Genomic DNA, 19,870 nt, shown 5'->3' with positions numbered 1-19,870 from the left:
GAAATGAAATGCGTGATATGCACTCCGAAACAGTAGATGGCGGTAATGCGTCCAATTTCTGCCGTTCACCCGCCAACACAAAAAGGAAAACTAGCGGAAAGGGAGGAAGCGCATGCGCATAGGCGTATTTTCGCGGTAAAATGAAACGGGCTTCCTTCACTTCTGACCAAATATCCTAATGACGTTTGCTCTCATAGTTAAATTAAAATTTGTAGTTATGTCGAAGTGTCTATTTCCAAAGATTGGATTGCTGCTATGACTTCCGATTGACGCAACTGCTAGTCGCTTAACCATTACCTCGAATTGTGCCCTTACTTGTCGCTCTTGTTTTCCTCGTCGACTCAAGAACGTACAACAATGTCACAGGTAACATCAGAAGACTTGAAATCAGAACTCGAAATGTTCTGCATAGCTTGTAACGATGACTCCGCCTTGGACAAAAGTAAGCAGTGAATTTAAGATAATTCTTGTCGTTCGTCACGCTGGGTCGCGACCATGTGTTTTCTGCTCAGTTATTGTTTGCAGTTTCACATGAACAAAACATTTCAAGTGTGTTGTGTTGTTTGTCTCTTGTGTCCCTTAGTGGTAGAGCAATGCGTTTGCAGCAGGATCCAAGCAGATGAGTGGGTTTTGGAGTGGGTTGCGTACAGCACCACTAAAAATGGACTGTTGCTTTCTGTGGACACCCTGGAACAATTTGAACACGAGGTAATTACAATAAACAATTCCGTAAATAACGCACCTGATCTTTTTTTTTGTCTTAAAGTACGTTGTCATTAAGTTGCTGGTTTTGAAACGTTGTTCATTATATGTATAGGTGTTAAACAAGAGGATTAAATCCAAACAAAGCTTCAAGAGAGAAGAGCGAAACAGACCTAGAGACATTAAGACAATACAGGATATGTATCCTTTTTTTTTTTAAAGAAACCGATCCCGTCAATTTTTTTGGATTGACTTGTCAGGCTATCACATCACAGACCTTAACTTGTTCTCCCTTAAGTATAAAAGCTGAAGAAGAAGAGGATAATCTACTGGACTGCTACTCTACTCCTGCAAAGGTTATTTGTCACTTTAATATTTAGGTCTACTTGAAATTGTTTTCTTTATGAGTCCACTTGGTGTCTGTGTCATACACTCCCTGAGTTTGTGTACTTGCATGCAGGGCTCCCAGAAACGAATGCTAACCACTCCAGAAAATCCCCATTCAAAGAGGAGCTCAGCCTTGTTGGCCAGTCCCGGTGTCCTGCTATCTCCTTTGTCCTTTTCTCCCAGGTACTCTACCATAAACAGTCTTCATCCACATTCAAAAAGCTAAACAGTGACAACAGCAGCAATATCAACGGAGAGGTGATGTGCAGATTTCCATCTGGGTGTTTGAAATTCTTCTTAGTGATTCATTATTCCTCAAGTAATAATCTTGATTTCGCGGGCATTTAAAAAACAACCTAAAATGACCAGTTAAAAAGCAAATTAGTGTATGAATGAAGGAGGATTTTAGAAAATTATCTGCAAAACCAAAACACTGTAGAACATTGTGCTTATAAAATAATATACCTCACTATTCTCCTTGTCATTCTAGGGCAAATTGATGTACTGTAATAATAATAATGATTTATCTTATTTTCATTGCTTACAAAGTGCAAACGCTTTTTGCCAAACTTTGAGTTTAAGGAAGAACAAAATTATGTGTCAACCAGCCACTTGATCTGGATATTGTGTATATTCTGCATACAGTATGTTAATATCTCTAATTCAAAACACACAGACAGTTTTTTTTTTATTACGCGCGGCAATAACGTGACATCATCTTTACTGGACGTCTCCATGAAATGAAGAGAAGGGGAACTGTTGGTTCATTTCCCCATAATAATTCCACTGCCTCCCGCATCGCTCCCTTGTCTATATCAGATGATAAAGAATGAGCCCCTACACCTAATTGCGTGTGTCACTTGACGTCATGCTTTGTGTTACATCACGGACGGGTTCAAGTAACATTAGATGATGCATATGTTTTATCATTTGAATGAGAACAGAAATAGTGTTAAATCCACAAATAGTGGATTTAACAAAAAAAAAATCTTAAATTGACATCATGCCCTGCAGTGTGAGCATAGCCTATTTGACCACGACATTTAGCTGCCGAGATAAAAACTACATGTAAATAAAATATTCTGCACCTCACCTTCGCGAAGAGCTTTGAAATCCGCATCAAATACCAGAATCAGGGATCATATATGTTTTTGTTTCACTACATATCCTACAGAATAGTTCACATGCCCGCAAAGTGGGGGTTTTTTTTGCTTGTTTTTCCGCTGTTGATTTTAATCAGAATTTTGAATGTTTCTAATATAATGCAGTTTTTTTCTGTTATCTACAGTGTATTCTAGTCATCATTTTGTATTTGTTCCACATTGAATTTAACCCAAGTATTTCAGTAGCCTACAACCTCAAAATCGACGTCTATAGAAATTGACTTTTATTGCCCTCGTCACTGCAGTGCTACTCCCTCACAGAAGTACAGCCAACGTGGAGGGAAAGGAGAGGTGGTGGTCTCGTTTGGGGCTGTGCAGGGTACACGTTGGGCTGGCAGGAGGGCTTCTGATGCAGTGATGCAGCTGGAGCTGCTGGAAGGGCCGGAGAATTCTCTCCGTTGCAGCTACAAGTACATGTTCCAGAGACTGCGTGATATTCGGAATGGTGAGGGAAAAAAATCGAAAGGAAACATTCACATCACACTGTATACAATATCGCTCACATTGACCACATTAACACCTATTGTAAATTGTAGGGATGAGCGAGTACCGTTATAGGTATCCATTAAGTCTTCCTTGCCGATAGTTGGTGTTACACTAAGGCCGTTTGACACATCTGTAAAAAGGTCTTTGTTCATAATTACCTATTATTGGGTTAATCGACATTTTAGATGTAAGTAACAGCTGGTCAATATGACAATATATATTTTGAAGACGATAGATAAGATTTTATTGTGTGGATTGTTCTACTATCAGGTTCTTGTCATTTGTTATCTGCTGCAAACTGCACGTAATTAATATTTCAAGTGGAGTTTAATTTGATGGGCAAAAAAGTTCACTTTTCAGTCTCATGCTGCACTGCCGTCACCAGCTGACAGTCTGAACAACATTCAATGAAGTGAATCATAATGCATAGTCACCGTACATAATTTTTACACTGGTGCATCTCGTATTTTTTTTCCCCCCAACATAATACTCACATAAACAAATTCTTGTTCCCCTTTTTCGAAAGTGTTGACTGAGAAGATTGAGGATCTGGGAGAAGCACTCAGGTCACATTTCAACATTGAAGAGTTTTCTCCAGTCTCACTGCCAGCGCAGGTACAGTATAGGAAGAAACACTCATTGTGGATTTTTAAAAAAATGTTATGGCATGTTGTTAATTATTTATATATTTGCTGTAAATTGTCTTCCCAAGGCGCCTTGTGCTTAATCTCAAAGGATGTCTGTCTCTTTCCCCCCATATTTAACACAATTTTGCATTTGTGTTAAATATGCACTCGTTTGGCACTTCATTTGGAACACCCACCCAATGGAATGTGCACCAACCTGAGTTGTGTAAAAAGGAAAAAAAGCCTCCTTCAAGATAATGCTTAGTGATTTTGAACTTCACTCGCATTAAAAAAAGAAAAAGAAGTCAATTACCGGGGTGCCAATATTTTAGAGGGTAAAAAGCTACTGCTGCGATTGATGCTACACAGTTCAACACCACAGTATAGTTGTCAAAAATAATCAACAACTATTGTAATCCTGGGGCGGCCCGGTAGTCCAGTGGTTAGCACATCGGCTTCACAGTGCAGAGGTACCGGGTTCGATTCCAGCTCCGGCCTCCCTGTGTGGAGTTTGCATGTTCTCCCCGGGCCTGCGTGGGTTTTCTCCGGGTGCTCCGGTTTCCTCCCACATTCCAAAAATATGCATGGCAGGCTGATTGAACACTCTAAATTGTCCCTAGGTGTGAGTGTGAGCGTGGATGGTTGTTCGTCTCTGTGTGCCCTGCGATTGGCTGGAAACCGATTCAGGGTGTCCCCCGCCTAATGCCCGGAGACAGCTGGGATAGGTTCCAGCACCCCCCGCGACCCTAGTGAGGATCAAGCGGTTAGGAAGATGAATGAATGAATATTGTAATCCTTAAAAACATTATTTTACTTAAAATTGTCCTCTTTCAGCGGTAATATTTCTGTTTTTTGTAGTCCTTCATGAAAGCAGACTATCTTTTGTGTTTAATCAAAATAAGACGCTTACAAACATCTGCTTTTACTTTGGGAGAACAATGAACGAACCAGTCACTGAAACAATTTCATATTGTTGGCAAGTCATCATTCTCTCTTGTGTGATATTGCTTCATTGTTGTTGTTTTTCATCACTAAACAGTGCCAAGTATGCCACATAAATTAGTTTTCGGGAGATATTTACTTTTAATACAAAATCCAATTTTATTTGGTTGATCGGTGGGATTATCACATCTAAAAATTTAAAATGGAGATAGTTGTTTGCCATGGTGTAAAGCTATGAAGAAATATTCAAAAAAATATCTTGATGTTTTCAAAATAAAGCATGATCTTTCAACCAGGACATTGTTAATCATCTGGCATCATTAAATTATGCAGGTGTAAATGTTTCAGTACATCATTGCTGCTTCCCTCATGCTGTATTTGTCCTTTTCGTAGGACCATATTTCAGTTTTGGGTCAGGTGTGCTGTGACAGTAATGGCAAATTGAACGCACAGTCCGTTTTGTTGGAAGCGGGACAAGAGCAAGGTGGTCAGCAAGTCCGTGTGGACCTGTCGGAGCTCCAGGAGTATTCCCTGTTTCCTGGCCAGGTGAGTTCAATCACAGGGGTTTGTTGAAGCACGTTGCCCTCCTCGTGACTGCGATTATTGATGACTAAACACTGTTTGGTGGTTTCTCCTTTGCCTTTGCACTAAGACGGTGTGCAGCAGGTTAAATGGGCCACCGAAAGTAACCGAGTTTGCCAAGGAGCTGGTTTGGAGACTTAGCCAGTGTCCGACCGAGAGCTCACACAGCAATAATTCTCATATGTGTTTGTTGTTTAACTGACTAAAGTGTGCACATAAGGTGTGTTTCCAACTTATAGGACAGTTCTGCTTTTTGTTTTCCGTGTCAAAAATACACTCTGAATGGTTTCTAAGTACTAGAGCTGTGTACAAATCACTGGAGTTACGAGTGGGCGTTGAATCCTAAATTTCCCCTGGGATCAGAAACGAAATCTTGTAATACTGCTGTGTGCACTGTCTCTTTAAGAGAGCTATGTGGGGAATGTGCATGCTTTATGTGGTCGCAAGTGGGTTGTCAGGCTATTAACACAGAACTTGGTTCCTTCGAACATAACTTGTTACGTGTGTGTGAATAGTTAGTTTGCCAGCTCAAGGGCTTTAACTCAACTGTTGAGCAGTACAGTTTAAATGAAGCCCATCTGCCCAGTGTTTCAAACCTCTGTCATTAGCCTGGCAACAGAACGAAAGCCAGTTGCTCCAGAGAGAACGTCTCCTCAGCGAGTTCAGTGATTGTCAACCAGTGTGCCGTGGGAAATTATCCAACTTCGATTATCTTGACGGGCGGCCCGGTAGTCCAGTGGTTAGCACGTCGGCTTAACAGTGCAGAGGTACCGGGTTCGATTCCAGCTCCGGCCTCCCTGTGTGGAGTTTGCATGTTCTCCCCGGGTCTGCGTGGGTTTTCTCCGGGTGCTCCGGTTTCCTCCCACATTCCAAAAACATGCATAGCAGGCTGATTGAACACTCTGAATTGTCCCTAGGTGTGAGTGTGAGCGTGAATGGTTGTTCGTCTCTGTGTGCCCTGCGATTGGCTGGCAACCAATTCAGGGTGTCCCCCGCCTACTGCCCGAAGACGGCTGGGATAGGCTCCAGCACCCCCCGCAACCCTAGTGAGGATCAAGCGGCTCGGAAGATGAATGATTATCTTGACAAAAAAAAGTATGTTTTCCAAATAAACATGTTTTGTTAATTTCTCAGTGCCAATGTCTAGTAACAGGTAAAACAAACAAATCATTGTTTTTCTTGCTCAAATTGGGGCTGAGGTGTTACCATCCTCACCATGCGCCATGACGTGCATGTATTTTATAACTTCTACGGACTCACTTTCTTTGACAGGAAACTCTCTTTAAGTTAAGAGTTCCAGTAATTAAATGGACTACTTTTGACTTTTACTTAAGTCGGGGGTCGGCAACACGCGGCTCTTGAGCCGAATGCGGCTCTTTAGCGCCCCCGTGGCTCCTTAGAGCTTTTTCAAAAATGGAGAAAGATGGAAGGGAAATACATTTTTTAATTTTAATATGTCTGTTGGAGGACAAACATTAACTTTTTCCGATGCGGTAAAAATGTGTTGAATAAATATTAAATGTCAACATTTCGTCAACGAATATTTGCGTCGTAGCCTGCGACACACGTTTCTATTAGCAGGGCGTGATTTCAGTCAGGGGGATGTTGTTAAAAAAAAAAAACAGCTGCCTCTCATGTCCAATTCACCGAGGGTACTTGCTAAGAATGGGAATCTGGGCGGCCAAGAGAAGCATTTTTAAACGGTACACGTGAGCTACGATAGTTAGCACGCTGCGAACGTTTGTCCCGTGCCTCGTTCATCTTAGCGGCCGTTCTGGCTGTTGCTCTTTACAGCGTGCATCAGTGTGTGAGTGTGTGCGGTAACGGGGCGATCGCGGGAGGTTGGTTCATCGAAAAGTAGATCTTCCATCCAAAAAGTTTGGGCACACCTCCTCTATGGATTGAACTGCAGGGGGGAAAAAACTTTTAATCATGAATGCTCGTTGTGTATTTGTAGCCAACTTAGTCATGTTGATAGCAGGCTAATATAGCTCATATAGATACTGTACATACATTATAACGCTTTTTTTTTTTTTGCGGCTCCAGACATGTTTTTTGTTTATTTTGGTCCAATATGGCTCTTTCAACATTTTGGGTTGCCAACCCCTGACTTAAGTCATATTATAAAGTAAAAATGCTCCACATTGAGTACACATTTTGGCTATTCCACCCACGTCTGGTCTCAACCATCATACTAAAGCAAACCTGGGAAAAAGGCCACTCGATACGATGGAATAAGTGTGTCCACGCCGCTATTTTCAATCATTGATTCCAAAACGACGACATGCAAGTGACTCTTTATTGCAGTGAGTTTTACTGGAATTGCAAACATTTTTACGTCCTGTAGATCATTGCATCCAAACGAAGGGGAACAGTAAGTGAAGTGCATCTGATTAAACGAAGCGGGTTACAAAGTACGAAACATTCAAGAGATGCTTAGAGTCTGAAAAACTCAAATCTACGAGACTTTGAAAAACAAGGAAGCGATTCTTGCTCAGTCTGATTCTGGGTGTTTCCATGCTCAGGGTGAATTGTATGCGGCTCGACGGACAGTCGAGTAAATAAACGTTTCCTGAAATGGTTTGACTGTTATTGTGCTAAAAACTTTCCGCAAACTGGACCGCTAATAAGAGAGCAATCGATTTCTGTAGCGGTATGGGCATCGAAGACTTCGAAGCGTCCCGTGGCTGGCTTCAAAAGTTCGATGCACGACATCAGCTGAGCGACGCTGTCTTGTGTGGTGATCGAGGGGAGGTCAAGTTCGAGACAGTGAGTGGAAAGAAAGCCACCAGGTCTTTTATGTGTCTCATTTGGGAGAAAATAGTCCTAATTTTGTTATATTTTGTCATATACCTGTACTGTATGCTGCAGTTTATGGGCAATATATTGTTGCACTTTGTTGCTTGTGTTGTCACACATGTACAGTATGTTGTTAACATACTTGGACGTTCATCACAGTTAAAAAAAGTATGGTAATACTTTAATACTTTTGTTCTGTTGATGTTTGGTATGGACTGTCAACATATACATTTTTTTTTATATGTACCGTATCTTGTGCTGACCCAGTCCACCTGTCAAATTTAGAAGACAATGTGGCACCCGAGCCAAAAGGTTTGCCCACCCCTGGGCTAGATTGATCTCTCCTGAACAAGAAAAAAGAAAAAAAATCATAACACTGAAACATGCCAGCTTGTATTTTTTCTACATTGTTTGGCAGTTGGGACAAAAAAAATGTGAGTTCTGTTACATTATTACTGGCATACAAAGACATTGTGCTATCTTCATGGGAAATTTAAAATCAGAAAGCATTGTAGTGTTCATCTTACTGAAAAAGAGTTACAAGTTAGTTACAATTAGAATTGTTTTGCATAATTTCACTGAAGAAATCATTTTTCTGTAAAATAACTGCACTTTCATTATCTAGAAGTAATACATACTCTTATCAGCTTCTGTAAACAATGGCATTAACTTATTTCAACGTAGAAATAAAATCGAAATCAGGAGTAGATTTCTAACTTTTGGCCCGGCTCTCCACAATATTTTCTGCTTCTCATTTGGCACCCCCGGGAAAATAATTGCCCACCCCTGTACTAAAGGATGAAGGTGTACACAATGCAATGTGATGATTGGTTGAGACAGAGTGAATCTGCTCTTTGGTGTGACAGCAAGAATGGAATCGGGAAGAAATGAATATAAAACATAGTACTGTATTAAAAACAAAAACAAAGCTTGTTGTCTGTTTAAGAGAGAGGAAATTTCATTTGTGCTGTATGTTACACATATAAGACATTTGACAAAGTTGTACTTGATACTTGACTTGATATAGCGAATAAACAGAGTGAACAAAAAATTGGTTCACTATTTATGGATACAGTTATGTAGCACTGTACTAAATGGTTCTCTTTGTTGAATTCATTGTTGGGTTCAACACATACTTAAAGTGACACTATTTACCACCATCATGCCAACACAACCTCTTTTGGACAAAACAACCACATCAGTGTTTACCGTTCCAAAATTGTAACATGGCAAGCTGGACTGGACTGCTTGGTGGAAAAATGTTTTGAAAAACACTCCTGAGCTTTCTAAACATTTGCCGTTCTCCAGGTGGTGGCAATGGAAGGAATGAACACAACGGGACGTAAACTGGTGGTTTCTAAACTCTATGAGGTCAGCTCGAGCAAATACCCGACATGACATCTTCAACTTCATCGTTTTGAAACCATCATCTCATCTCATCTCCATCAATGTGTGGATCATGGTGATGTTTTTCTCTTTTCCAGGGAGTCCCACTTCCCTTCTACTCATCAGCAGGGAAAACCGAGCCGGCTGAAGGTAAGGAAGGATGCAGGAGGTTATCGGTTGCTTTTTTGGTTGTTGACAAAGTGCAGCTCGGCCACACCTAGTTTCACCTTCATCGGGAATCTAAATTAAAATATTATTTTCATTCTCTGTTGTGATCCCATGCAATTGCAGAGCCTGTCAGTGTGCTTGTAGCTTGTGGCCCTTACACACCTTCTGACAGCCTGAACTTTGAACCTCTCCTGGACCTGATCCATGTTATTGGAAGGGATCGCCCTGACATCTGCATACTTGTAAATCCTCTTTCATCTGGGTTACAGCGCTTGCACATCTTCAAAAATCTATTTTTCACATGAATGAATAACTGTTGAACCTGTATTCTTTTCTGCAGCTGGGCCCTTTTGTTGACTCTAAACACGAACAAATTGAGGTACGCTCACCACTAGATGTCATTTTGCATGGTCAAAGAAAAAAAACATGGCCACTTACATTGGTCATATAATGTTATTTGCTCCATGTACAGCACTTTGTATACAGCAGTGGTTGTTTTAAAGTGCTCTGTAAATACAGTTGAGTTCTCAATTTCCTCAAACAGAAATCCCAGGTGACTGAGCCTTTTGAGGCCATTTTCTCAAGATGCATCGAAAGCATCGTGGAAGGCACAAAATCGTATGTTTCATTATCTGTCCACACTCAACATCATAAGCCTTTTAAAGAATGCCTCAAATGAGTCTTGGAAAGTCCTTAATGTAAATTGATTAATCCCAATAAAATGAAGCTGGACATCCTTATTTTTTTTTTTACAAACGGAGTTCTAGCTCTCGTAAAATAAGAGCCCTCACACTATCCTTTATTAGTCCCATGTTGAAGAAGTAAACACATCACAGCAACAAAGTACCCAGTATAAACTAGATGTTTCACAATATATCAAAATAATTGAAAATAGTCTGTCTGAATTAGCATTCAGTTTTCAAGCACAGCTTCTCGATGCTTGTTTTCTTGTTGCAGTGTCGGCTGTCGCCTGGTGTTTGTTCCCTCCCGGAGAGACGTCCACCATCATTACATCTACCCACAGCCACCCTTCACCATGCCCAACCTCAGCAAGAACCCAGTGAGATACGCACCTTTGTCTAATTTTATTCAAATATAGACAAACCTAAAATCATTTTAATCCCTGCAGCGGGTGACCCTCGTTCCTGATCCTTGCACCTTGCTGATTGAGGGTGTGACCTTTGGCTTGACCTCCACTGACATTCTGTTCCACTTGGGTGCGGAGGAGATCAGCTTGTGAGCAGGCAGCATATTGTCGCGTTTGTAAAAATAGCATGTATTTCTTTGGGGGGGGCACATGACCTCTTCTGAGAGACTATATACTTTAATCACCTCTTTTAAAAGCATGGCATATTGATCATCTCGAGGACAGTGCACACATACACTTGGAGAGCAATAAGCACAATTGATTTTTTTCCCCCCCTTCATTATGTATGCGACCTCTGATATTAAAAAAATGAAGATGTTAAAAATCACCGCTTTACACACTTGTGCATGCTGCCTTCACAGCTGAGGATAGAATGATATTAACCCTTTAATGCCTGACCCATCAAGGAATAGCCATAAATATCTGATTTTTGGGAACTAAGATGTTCATTAACCCTTATAACAACATCCACAATAATATTTTTGCCATATTATTTTGTTTTAGATATTTGTTGTATCACATTTATAAGCATTATGTAGATTACATCAAAAACTGAAAATTTGGGGAAAATCGTATTTTAAACCTGCAGTATGACATTTGATAGATGATTTAATGTACTGTAAATAATGAGTTACATAATGAAACTGCATGTATAAAATATGATACGAATGGCATTATAGGGTTAAATGTATTGGACCTTACCTATTATGTCCGAATAATGTCCTATGCAGTCTTTTGCTCTCCATAAATGCTTGTGTTTCATTTTGCAGTGGCACTGGACCGGACAGATTTTCTCGAATTCTGAAGCACATACTGACGCAGAGAAGGTTGGATTGGGGGGAGGGGGGTGGTCAACCTATCAATCATCCTTGGTGTTTTATAAATCAGTTTTTGTGTTTTCCTGTCAGTTACTACCCGCTGTACCCACCTGTTGAGGATGTGAACATGGACTATGAGAAATTCCAGAGTTTCGGTCAGATGCCACTCACACCAGACGTTCTCCTCATTCCATCTCAGCTACGCTACTTTGTTAAGGTACAGAACAACCGCATCATAGAGTGTCCTTCCTTTTTTCTTCTCTATTAATGTACCCATCGAAACTCTGCAGGATGTCATTGGCTGTGTATGTGTCAATCCCGGACGCCTGACCAAAGGCCATGTGGGTGGAACCTATGGAAGGCTGCTTATTCAATGCGCCGCCTCATCAGATGACGACAAGAGACGAGTCAGCCGCTGTTTGGCGGCTCAGGTTGTGAAGATTTAACTGAAATAAGGACTAATAATACAAATGTAAGCCTCTTTCAAACCAACCACCTGGCCTTCTGAAAACCATTCAACAGATGTTTTTTCCATAAAGTACTGGGGTAGTCTGATCATCTTTTGACACTGTGCTGTTCTGACCATCCAGCAGCAATGAATCAAAAAAGTTACCTGTATGAGAGTTTTTGTGTATAAAGTTTATACTCTATGACTGCAACATTAGGTTATACGTACAACATGTGTGAGAATTCTGTCTAAATGCCACCGATTTATATTTGCTTTTTTAGTCTGGGGGAGGGAGGAGGGGGGGTCAAGTTGTTCAGCAGTGGATACTACAATCAAAACAAAACAATTATTTTTGTAATGTAATTTTTTTAACCAGTTGTGTTTTTGATCTCATTAGAGCCTGAAATGTTTCAAATGGGGCAAGTAAATGAATAGCCTCCCCTTACATCCAGGCAAAGTAGCTACTGGTAAATTTGTGTTGTCATATTGACAAGCTCGTCCAGGAGTTTCAACTACACACTCAACATATTTCAATATCTCTTTAGAACTGACTACTACCACTATCCTTTTGATCAATTATAGAATTTCAACCCTTTTACAAAAAATGGATGATACCACTTTGTTTGCATAGCTACAGTACAACAACATGAGATCACACATACTTTTTAGGTAGGTGGGCTCCTTATAGGATAAGAGCGTTGGGAAAATATAAATAATAGCAATCAGTCATAAAAATGGTCAAACTCATCAGAGTCGCTTTGCCGATCTGTGTGTTTCTCCTCGGAAAATGTCCATGTTGCAGGTTACTGGAAAGTAAACAAAGCCTGAATGAACCTCCGCAAACTATTAAGTTTGCATTTTGGCTTAATTTTTGTGATGATACCTTTGCTGGTTGTACTTTTCGGTTCTTCGACTGCTTTTTCTCTGTAAAATAAAATATGGAGGTAGATTCATTGAACAATGCATGCTTTTTACTGTGCTCAATCTGTTCAAGTTGACTTACTCTCTTATCTTTGTCTGAGGTTGAGGTGCAAGGAGATTCTCAATGTCATCATCACCCGACTTACTTGAGTCCTCATCAGATGTTCCTGTTCTGTATCCCTCCTTGCTGTTGTCATCTTCAGAACACTCTTGCAGGATAAAGTGCACCCTGGGCCTGAAAGCACACCTATTTTGTTCACTTCTATAAAGTATGGAAAAAGCAATTTAATTCAGCCAACTTCAAAGATTCAAATTCAACTTGTTCTGTTGAGGTGAGATGATGATGATGTCGTCAGAATCGTTCTCTTCCGCTCTCTCCTCACTTATTTGCTCCTCTTCATCTGACCTGTCCTCTTCTATATTGTCCTCACTCCCATCACCATCAGCTTCCTCATCCTGAGCTGAATCCTCTTCTTTACTGTTCTTGTTCAGCTCGTCTGAAATGTCGCAACCTTGATCTTCGTCAGACTTACTCTCCCACTTATCTTCTGGTGATGTCTCTTCATCCTCACTATCCTCCTCCATGTCACTCTCTTCTTTCCTATCAATTTTACAGTCTGCCTTTTCATCTTCCAGTCCTTTATTGTTTACTCCTTCAACAGCCTTGTCACTTTCACCGCTCGACTCCTCAGACCGGGATGATGAATTGCACCTGCTGCTGCTCTCTGATTGGTGCAAAGGACTCTGACTCACTTCACGTTCACTTTGCACTTCACTGATAGAACAGCTTTTTGGGCTTTCACATTCTTGTGTCTCGTTCCTGGTCTTCCTTTGTAATCCAGCGAGTCCAGTGATGTTTCTCCTCATCTTGCTGCTGCCTTTGTGTGACGATGCTTCACTCTCCGATATCTGCGCCAGTACAGGTGAGGAAGTCTTCGATCTGGAAACGTAAAGAGTCGAATATGCCATTTGATTCAAGTGCAGTCCGTTTATTTGGGGCAGTGATTCTCAAACATCTAAATGCCACCACAATGAACACCATTACAATAGAATAACACTGAGTTTCTATGATGTAAACAAGCAAAAAAGGGAGAAGTGGCAAGCGCTCACGATTTGGCAAGAAAAGGGTCACTCGCTTCTTTTGGACTCAGTTATTCATTAAGGCTTAATGCGTTTACAATTCACAGCATAAACTGTTAACAAAGGAACCTCTTCCTGTCTAGCATCGCAATGGTTTGTGCTTTGGTTAACAGTGACGAGAGGGCCAAACTATTTCAACAGTATGATGATGTCTTGTGGTTCTCCACTAATGTAAAACCACAATAATAAACAAAAGTAATACCTCTACAATGGTGTGACTGAGAAGTGAGCTGATACTTTTTGATGCAGCTCTCGTACTAGACTACGTGATTGCCTGATTGTCTTTGTGATTGTCTTTTTTTAACTCAAGTTTGATTAGAATACACAACCAGGGCCTTCAGTGAAAGGAAACGTTAGTAATCATATGATGACAATAGGATTGTTCAGTGTGCAAAAAATAAAAAAAAATAGTCTTACTCCAACGAATTGCTTCTGCCTCTCTCCAAGGAGGTGTTTGTTTTCCTCCTCTTCTTCTCACTCTTAACCTGTCTACTCCCTGTGCTGCTGCTGCTGCTGTCTCTGTTTTCACCACACTCACTGGACAGACGGACTATTTAACAGAGAATGACAAACACATAAGGACACAAAGATACGTATATAAATGTGTGACACACAAAAAGCAAAGCCTTGTAAGTTTATTAATCACACCCGGTTTAAAATCCAACTCCTGGGATAGATGAACATTCTTCCTCCTTGAACTGCCGCTTGTCACTGCGCCCTCTGGATAAGACACCACAGGGGAGTGGTGACCATCAGCCTTATTGGTAGCCCATCCTGGTAGATTTTGCCGAGCCATGCATTGATGTGATGTAGTGGCAATGAGGTGATGGAGCGGGAAGCTCTGAGGACATGGAAGTAAAGTCGGAGGCAATATGGAAGCGGTGATGGTCTGGTCTGAATGGGACTGAGAGGAAAGTGAGTCCATGTAGAGAGGAAAAGGCCTCCGTTGGCCATTGTATGCTTGGGTAGCAGCATCTATCTGTGGCTTTCTGCCATGACCTATGCACAGATACCACACATGCTGCAAATGACATACTACAGTAACAAATAATGATGTACCTACCTATTTTCTATACTTACCCTGTGAAAATACAGATTTACCAACAGAAGATGCGGACACAAATTCTTCCTCTCTATTTATGCACTCTTCCATCCTCTGTTGGAGAGACATACAGTACCTGTGCACTCATATCACACTACACACATTCACTATAATAAACAGCAACAACTAATACAATGTGGAAGGCAATACGACACCCTGTGAGCAAGTGATTCAACTACTGGCAAATGGGAGAGGGCAGTTATGTTTTAATATGGTGATAATTTTCTATTTCAATTAAACTAATAGCTTTCAAAAGTTGGAAAGATTTTTCATGTTCAGTTCGGTGGGAGGGGGTATTTAGCATTAGCGATTGCCTTGAGCCCCCGAGATCTACTGACAAAACACTCAAGAGTTGTTGAATTTAAAGCAATCATTTTTAGAACCAGGATTGTTTCGACTGCCCCCACCCTTCTCATGCAATGGACTATTGCATCTTCTTATTGCAGATGTGCAGACTTGTTTTCGGAAAACAACCTTGCCACAAAGTGGCAGTATATCAGTGAAGAGGAGGAGAGAAAAATGTAAAAGCTGTTTTTATCAAAACTACCAATAGATTATTTTTTAATATATATATATATATATATAAAATCACAGCAGACGCTGCACCGATCCGCCTGTCGATCTCCCGCTCCCTCCTACCCTCACTCGTGAACAAGACCCCAAGATACTTGAACTCCTCCACTTGGGGTAAGATCTCCTCCCCGACCCGGAGGGGGCACTCCACCGTTTTCCGACTGAGGACCATGGTTTCAGATTTGGAGGTGCTGATTCTCATCCCAACCGCTTCACACTCGGCTGCGAAACGCTCCAGTGAGAGTTGGAGAGCCCCGTTTGAAGGAGCCAACAGCACCACATCATCTGCAAAAAGCAGGGATGCAATACTGAGGCCCCCAAAACGGACCCCCTCAACGCTTCGGCTGCGCCTAGAAATTCTGTCCATAAAGGTTATGAACAGAATCGGCGACAAAGGGCAGCCTTGGCGGAGTCCTACGCCCACTGGAAACGATTCCGACTTACTGCCGGCAATGCGAACCAAACTCTGACATCGGTGGTATAGTGACCGAACAGCCCGTATCAGGGGGTTCGGTACCCCATACTCACGGAGCACCCTCCACAGAACTCCCCGAGGGACACGGTCAAACGCCTTCTCCAAGTCCACAAAACACATGTAGAGACTGGTTGGGCGAATTCCCACATACCCTCAACCACCCTGCTACGGGTGTAGAGCTGGTCCACTGTTCCACGACCGGGACGAAAACCACACTGCTCCTCCTCAATCTGAGGCTCGACTTCCTGACGGACCCTCCTCTCCAGCACTCCTGAATAGACCTTACCAGGGAGGCTGAGGAGTGTGATCCCTCTGTAGTTGGAACACACCCTCCGGTCCCCCTTTTTAAAAAGAGGGACTACCACCCCGGTCTGCCAATCCAGAGGCACTCTCCCTGTTGACCACGCGATGTTGCAGAGGCGTGTCAACCAGGACAGCCCCACAACATCCAGAGCCTTGAGGAACTCCGGGCGGATCTCATCCACCCCTGGGGCCTTGCCACCGAGGAGCTTTTTAACCACATCGGTGACTTCAGCCACAGAGATAGGAGAGCCCACCTCAGAGTCCCCGGGCTCTGCTTCCTCCAAGGAAGGCGTGTTGGTGGAGTTGAGGAGGTCTTCGAAGTACTCTGCCGAACGGTTCATAACGTCCCGAGTCGAAGTCAGCAGCGCCCCATCCCCGCTGTACACAGTGTTAGTGGTGCACCGTTTCTCCCTCCTGAGAAGTCGGATGGTGGACCAGAATTTCCTCGAAGCCGTCCGGAAGTCGGCTTCCACGGCCTCACCGAACTCTTCCCACGCTCGGGTTTTTGCCTCGGCGACCACCGAAGCCGCGATCTGCTTGGCCAGTCGATACCCGTCAGGTGCCTCTGGGGTCTCACAGGCCATAAAGGCTCGATAGGACTCCTTCAGCTTGATGGCATCCCTTACTCCTGGTGTCCACCAGCGAGTCCGGGGGTTGCCGCCACGACAGGCACCAACCACCTTACGGCCACAACTCAGATTGGCCGCCTCAACAATAGAGGCACGGAACATGGTCCACTCGGGCTCAATGTCCCCCGCCTCCCCCGGAACATGGGAAAAGCTCTGTCGGAGGTGGGAGTTGAAACTCCTTCTGACAGGGGATTCCGCCAGACGCTCCCAACAAACCCTCACTATACGTTTGGGTCTGCCAGGACGGACCGGCATCTTCCCCCACCATCGGAGCCTACTCACCACCAGGTGGTGATCACTTGAAAGCTCCGCCCCTCTCTTCACCCGAGTGTCCAGAACATGCGGCCGCAAATCCGATGATACAACTACAAAGTCGATCATCGAATTGCGGCCTAGGGTGTCCTGGTGCCAAGTGCACATATGGACACCCTTATGCTTGAACAAGGTGTTCGTTATGGACAATCCGTGACGAGCACAGAAGTCCAATAACAAAACACCACTCGGGTTCTGATCGGGGGGGCCGTTCCTCCCAATCACGCCCCTCCAGGTCTCACTGTCATTGCCCACGTGAGCATTGACGTCCCCCAGCAGAACAAGGGAGTCCCCAGCAGGAGTACTCTCCAGCACACCCTCCAAGGACTCCAAAAAGGGTGGGTATGCTGAGCTGCTGTTTGCTGCATATGCACAAACAACAGTCAGGACCCGTCCACCCACCCGAAGGCGGAGGGATGCAACCCTCTCGTCTACCGGTGTGAACCCCAATGTACAGGCACTGAGCCGGGGGGCAATGAATATGCCCACACCTGCTCTGCGCCTCTCACCGTGAGCAACTCCAGAGTGGAAGAGAGTCCAACCCCTCTCGAGAGAACTGGTACCAGAACCCAGGCTGTGTGTAGAGGCAAGTCCAACTATATCCAGTCGGAAATTCTCTGCCTCACACACCAGCTCGGGCTCCTTCCCTGCCAGAGAGGTGACATTCCATGTCCCAAGAGCTAGCTTCTGCAGCCGAGGATCGGACCGCCAGGGTCCCCGCCTTTGGCTGCCGCCCAGCTCACATTGCACCCGACCCCTTTGGCCCCTCTCATGGGTGGTGAGCCCATGGGAAGGGGGACCCACGTTGCCTCTTCGGGCTGTGCCCGGCCGGGCCCCATGGGTGTAGGCCCGGCCACCAGGCGCCTGCCAACGAGCCCCACCTCCAGGAGGAGCCCAACCCTAACCTATGGTCACGAGCTATGGGTCGTGACCGAAAGAACGAGATCCCGGATACAAGCGGCCGAAATGAGTTTTCTCCGGAGGGTGTCCGGGCTCTCCCTTAGAGATAAGGTGAGAAGCTCAGTCATCCGGGAGGGGCTCAGAGTCGAGCCGCTTCTCCTCCACATCGAGAGGAGCCAGATGAGGTGGCTTGGGCATCTGTTTCGGATGCCCCCTGAGCGCCTCCCCGGTGAGGTGTTCCGGTCATGTCCCACCGGGTGGAGACCCCGAGGAAGACCCAGGACACGCTGGAGAGACTAGTCGTTCCCAGGTTGCCTGGGAACGACTCGGGATCCCCCGGGGAGAGCTGGAAGAAGTAGCTAGGGAGAGGGAAGTCTGGGCTTCCCTGCTAAAGCTGTTGCCCCCGCGACCCGGCCCCGGATAAGCGGTAGATGATGGATGGATGGATATATATAAAATACAAACGTACATAACCGGCAGGACCAAAAGCCAGTTGGTCTTGCCGGTAACACTTGGCATCAGCCAGGGAGGATACAGTAGAGATGAAGTGGTGAGTGACACGGATTATGCTTTTCATAACGAAGATGTGACTAGATAAGCCGTCAAAAATGGTCAATTATATGTTAAATGTTGATTGTCGTTCTTAACACTTAGAACCAACCTGTTACAATGATTCATTTGGTAGATATTAATCCTCAAGGACTTATTTTTTTAGCGTTTGCAGTGCATGGTACAGTTTTTACCTGACTTTTGGGATATGGTGTTTTATCTCTCAGTTGTTTGTGCCTGTTGGGAGAGCTCTCAACCAGAAATGGTTCATACTCCATCTAGAGTGGTCAAACCATTGATCAGGATGGAATTTTTTAATTATTTTTTTAAAGGCCTCTTTGATGTTTTCACAGCCTCTCTACCCGAATCGTCTTCATGGCAGCAGTGGCTGCCATCATCTCTCTCAGTGTGTCTTGAGCCCTGTCAAACTGCTTCAGCAGCTCCTGGTTCTGATGTTGGGCAGCATGCTCTCTATCCTTCAGTTCCTGCCAACGTTGACGCAGATGTATCATCTGACTGAAGAGAACATGAACAGACAGTTAAGGGAACAAGAATATAACTAACTTCCCCACAAGTGTGTAACAATACACAAGATAAAGTTAAGCTACTCGTGGCATTTGGTGCCTCTGAGATGAAAATTCATATTCTAAAACAATTGGCTTTTGGGCACTGGACAGTGGAAGCAGTGTGCAACATGATGAAAGATCATTGTGGAAGTAATACTGTTAAAAATAAATAAATCCAGAGCCAACAGCTGTTACTCCTGGGAGCAATCATGGATCTTACCTTGTTTTGTGAATATTTCCTGTCATATTTCTATAAATGCTGAAAGTGTTTACATTCCGGCCATTCAGATGACCAAGTGACAGTAAATTCTCCTCAGATGCAGCCATGACAGCAGATTTGTAAAGACTGCTGAGATTAAGGTCACATCGGGGGAGGGAGTATAGGCAGGAAATCCGCTTTGTGTTCAGAACATTTGCATATACTGTACAGGCATATGGCCAATGTAATATATCTGCAGGACTACATACATATATATACATATATGTGGGTGTGTATATGAACACACACACACACATATGTATATATATAATAATAATAACTACACATTTTATTTATAAGCGCCTTTCAAGACACCGAAGGACAAATTACAATAACAAAAAACACAGAACAATACGTATACATATATATGAACAAACTACTTCAAAAAAATCTTGTCAGCAGCAGAATACCAATGCATTTAAGTACTAAATGGGTGTTTAACATTTTAAAGATTAGCTTTACTGTTATTTGTTGATTTCTTGTTTGT

General features: G+C 43.3%; 2 protein-coding genes across 2 annotated transcripts; one reads left to right on the top strand and one right to left on the bottom strand.

Moving 5' to 3' along the window:
• The first annotated feature begins 91 nt into the window (after window positions 1-91).
• On the top strand, window positions 92-12,617 carry pola2 (polymerase (DNA directed), alpha 2). Its single transcript, XM_052066537.1, has 18 exons — window positions 92-442; window positions 584-708; window positions 818-903; window positions 1,001-1,058; window positions 1,163-1,272; window positions 2,498-2,697; window positions 3,265-3,353; window positions 4,700-4,852; window positions 8,996-9,058; window positions 9,172-9,223; window positions 9,365-9,483; window positions 9,582-9,620; window positions 9,786-9,859; window positions 10,199-10,301; window positions 10,371-10,477; window positions 11,159-11,215; window positions 11,297-11,423; window positions 11,497-12,617. Exons 1-18 carry the CDS (start codon window positions 358-360, stop codon window positions 11,650-11,652), a joined length of 1,803 nt encoding a protein of 600 aa, XP_051922497.1. The 5' UTR covers window positions 92-357; the 3' UTR covers window positions 11,653-12,617.
• Window positions 12,055-19,461, bottom strand: LOC127601359 (glutamic acid-rich protein). Its single transcript, XM_052066546.1, has 10 exons — window positions 19,345-19,461; window positions 18,921-19,074; window positions 18,753-18,836; window positions 14,796-14,871; window positions 14,364-14,714; window positions 14,133-14,265; window positions 12,895-13,515; window positions 12,658-12,810; window positions 12,538-12,578; window positions 12,055-12,460 (listed from the first exon to the last, which is right to left on the bottom strand). Exons 1-10 carry the CDS (start codon window positions 19,449-19,451, stop codon window positions 12,402-12,404), a joined length of 1,779 nt encoding a protein of 592 aa, XP_051922506.1. The 5' UTR covers window positions 19,452-19,461; the 3' UTR covers window positions 12,055-12,401.
• Between the last annotated feature and the right edge of the window lie 409 nt (window positions 19,462-19,870).

Source organism: Hippocampus zosterae, chromosome 1 (assembly GCF_025434085.1).
Source record: "Hippocampus zosterae strain Florida chromosome 1, ASM2543408v3, whole genome shotgun sequence".
Classification (NCBI taxonomy): Eukaryota; Metazoa; Chordata; class Actinopteri; order Syngnathiformes; family Syngnathidae; genus Hippocampus; species Hippocampus zosterae.
This window is presented reverse-complemented; position numbering and strand designations above follow the sequence as displayed.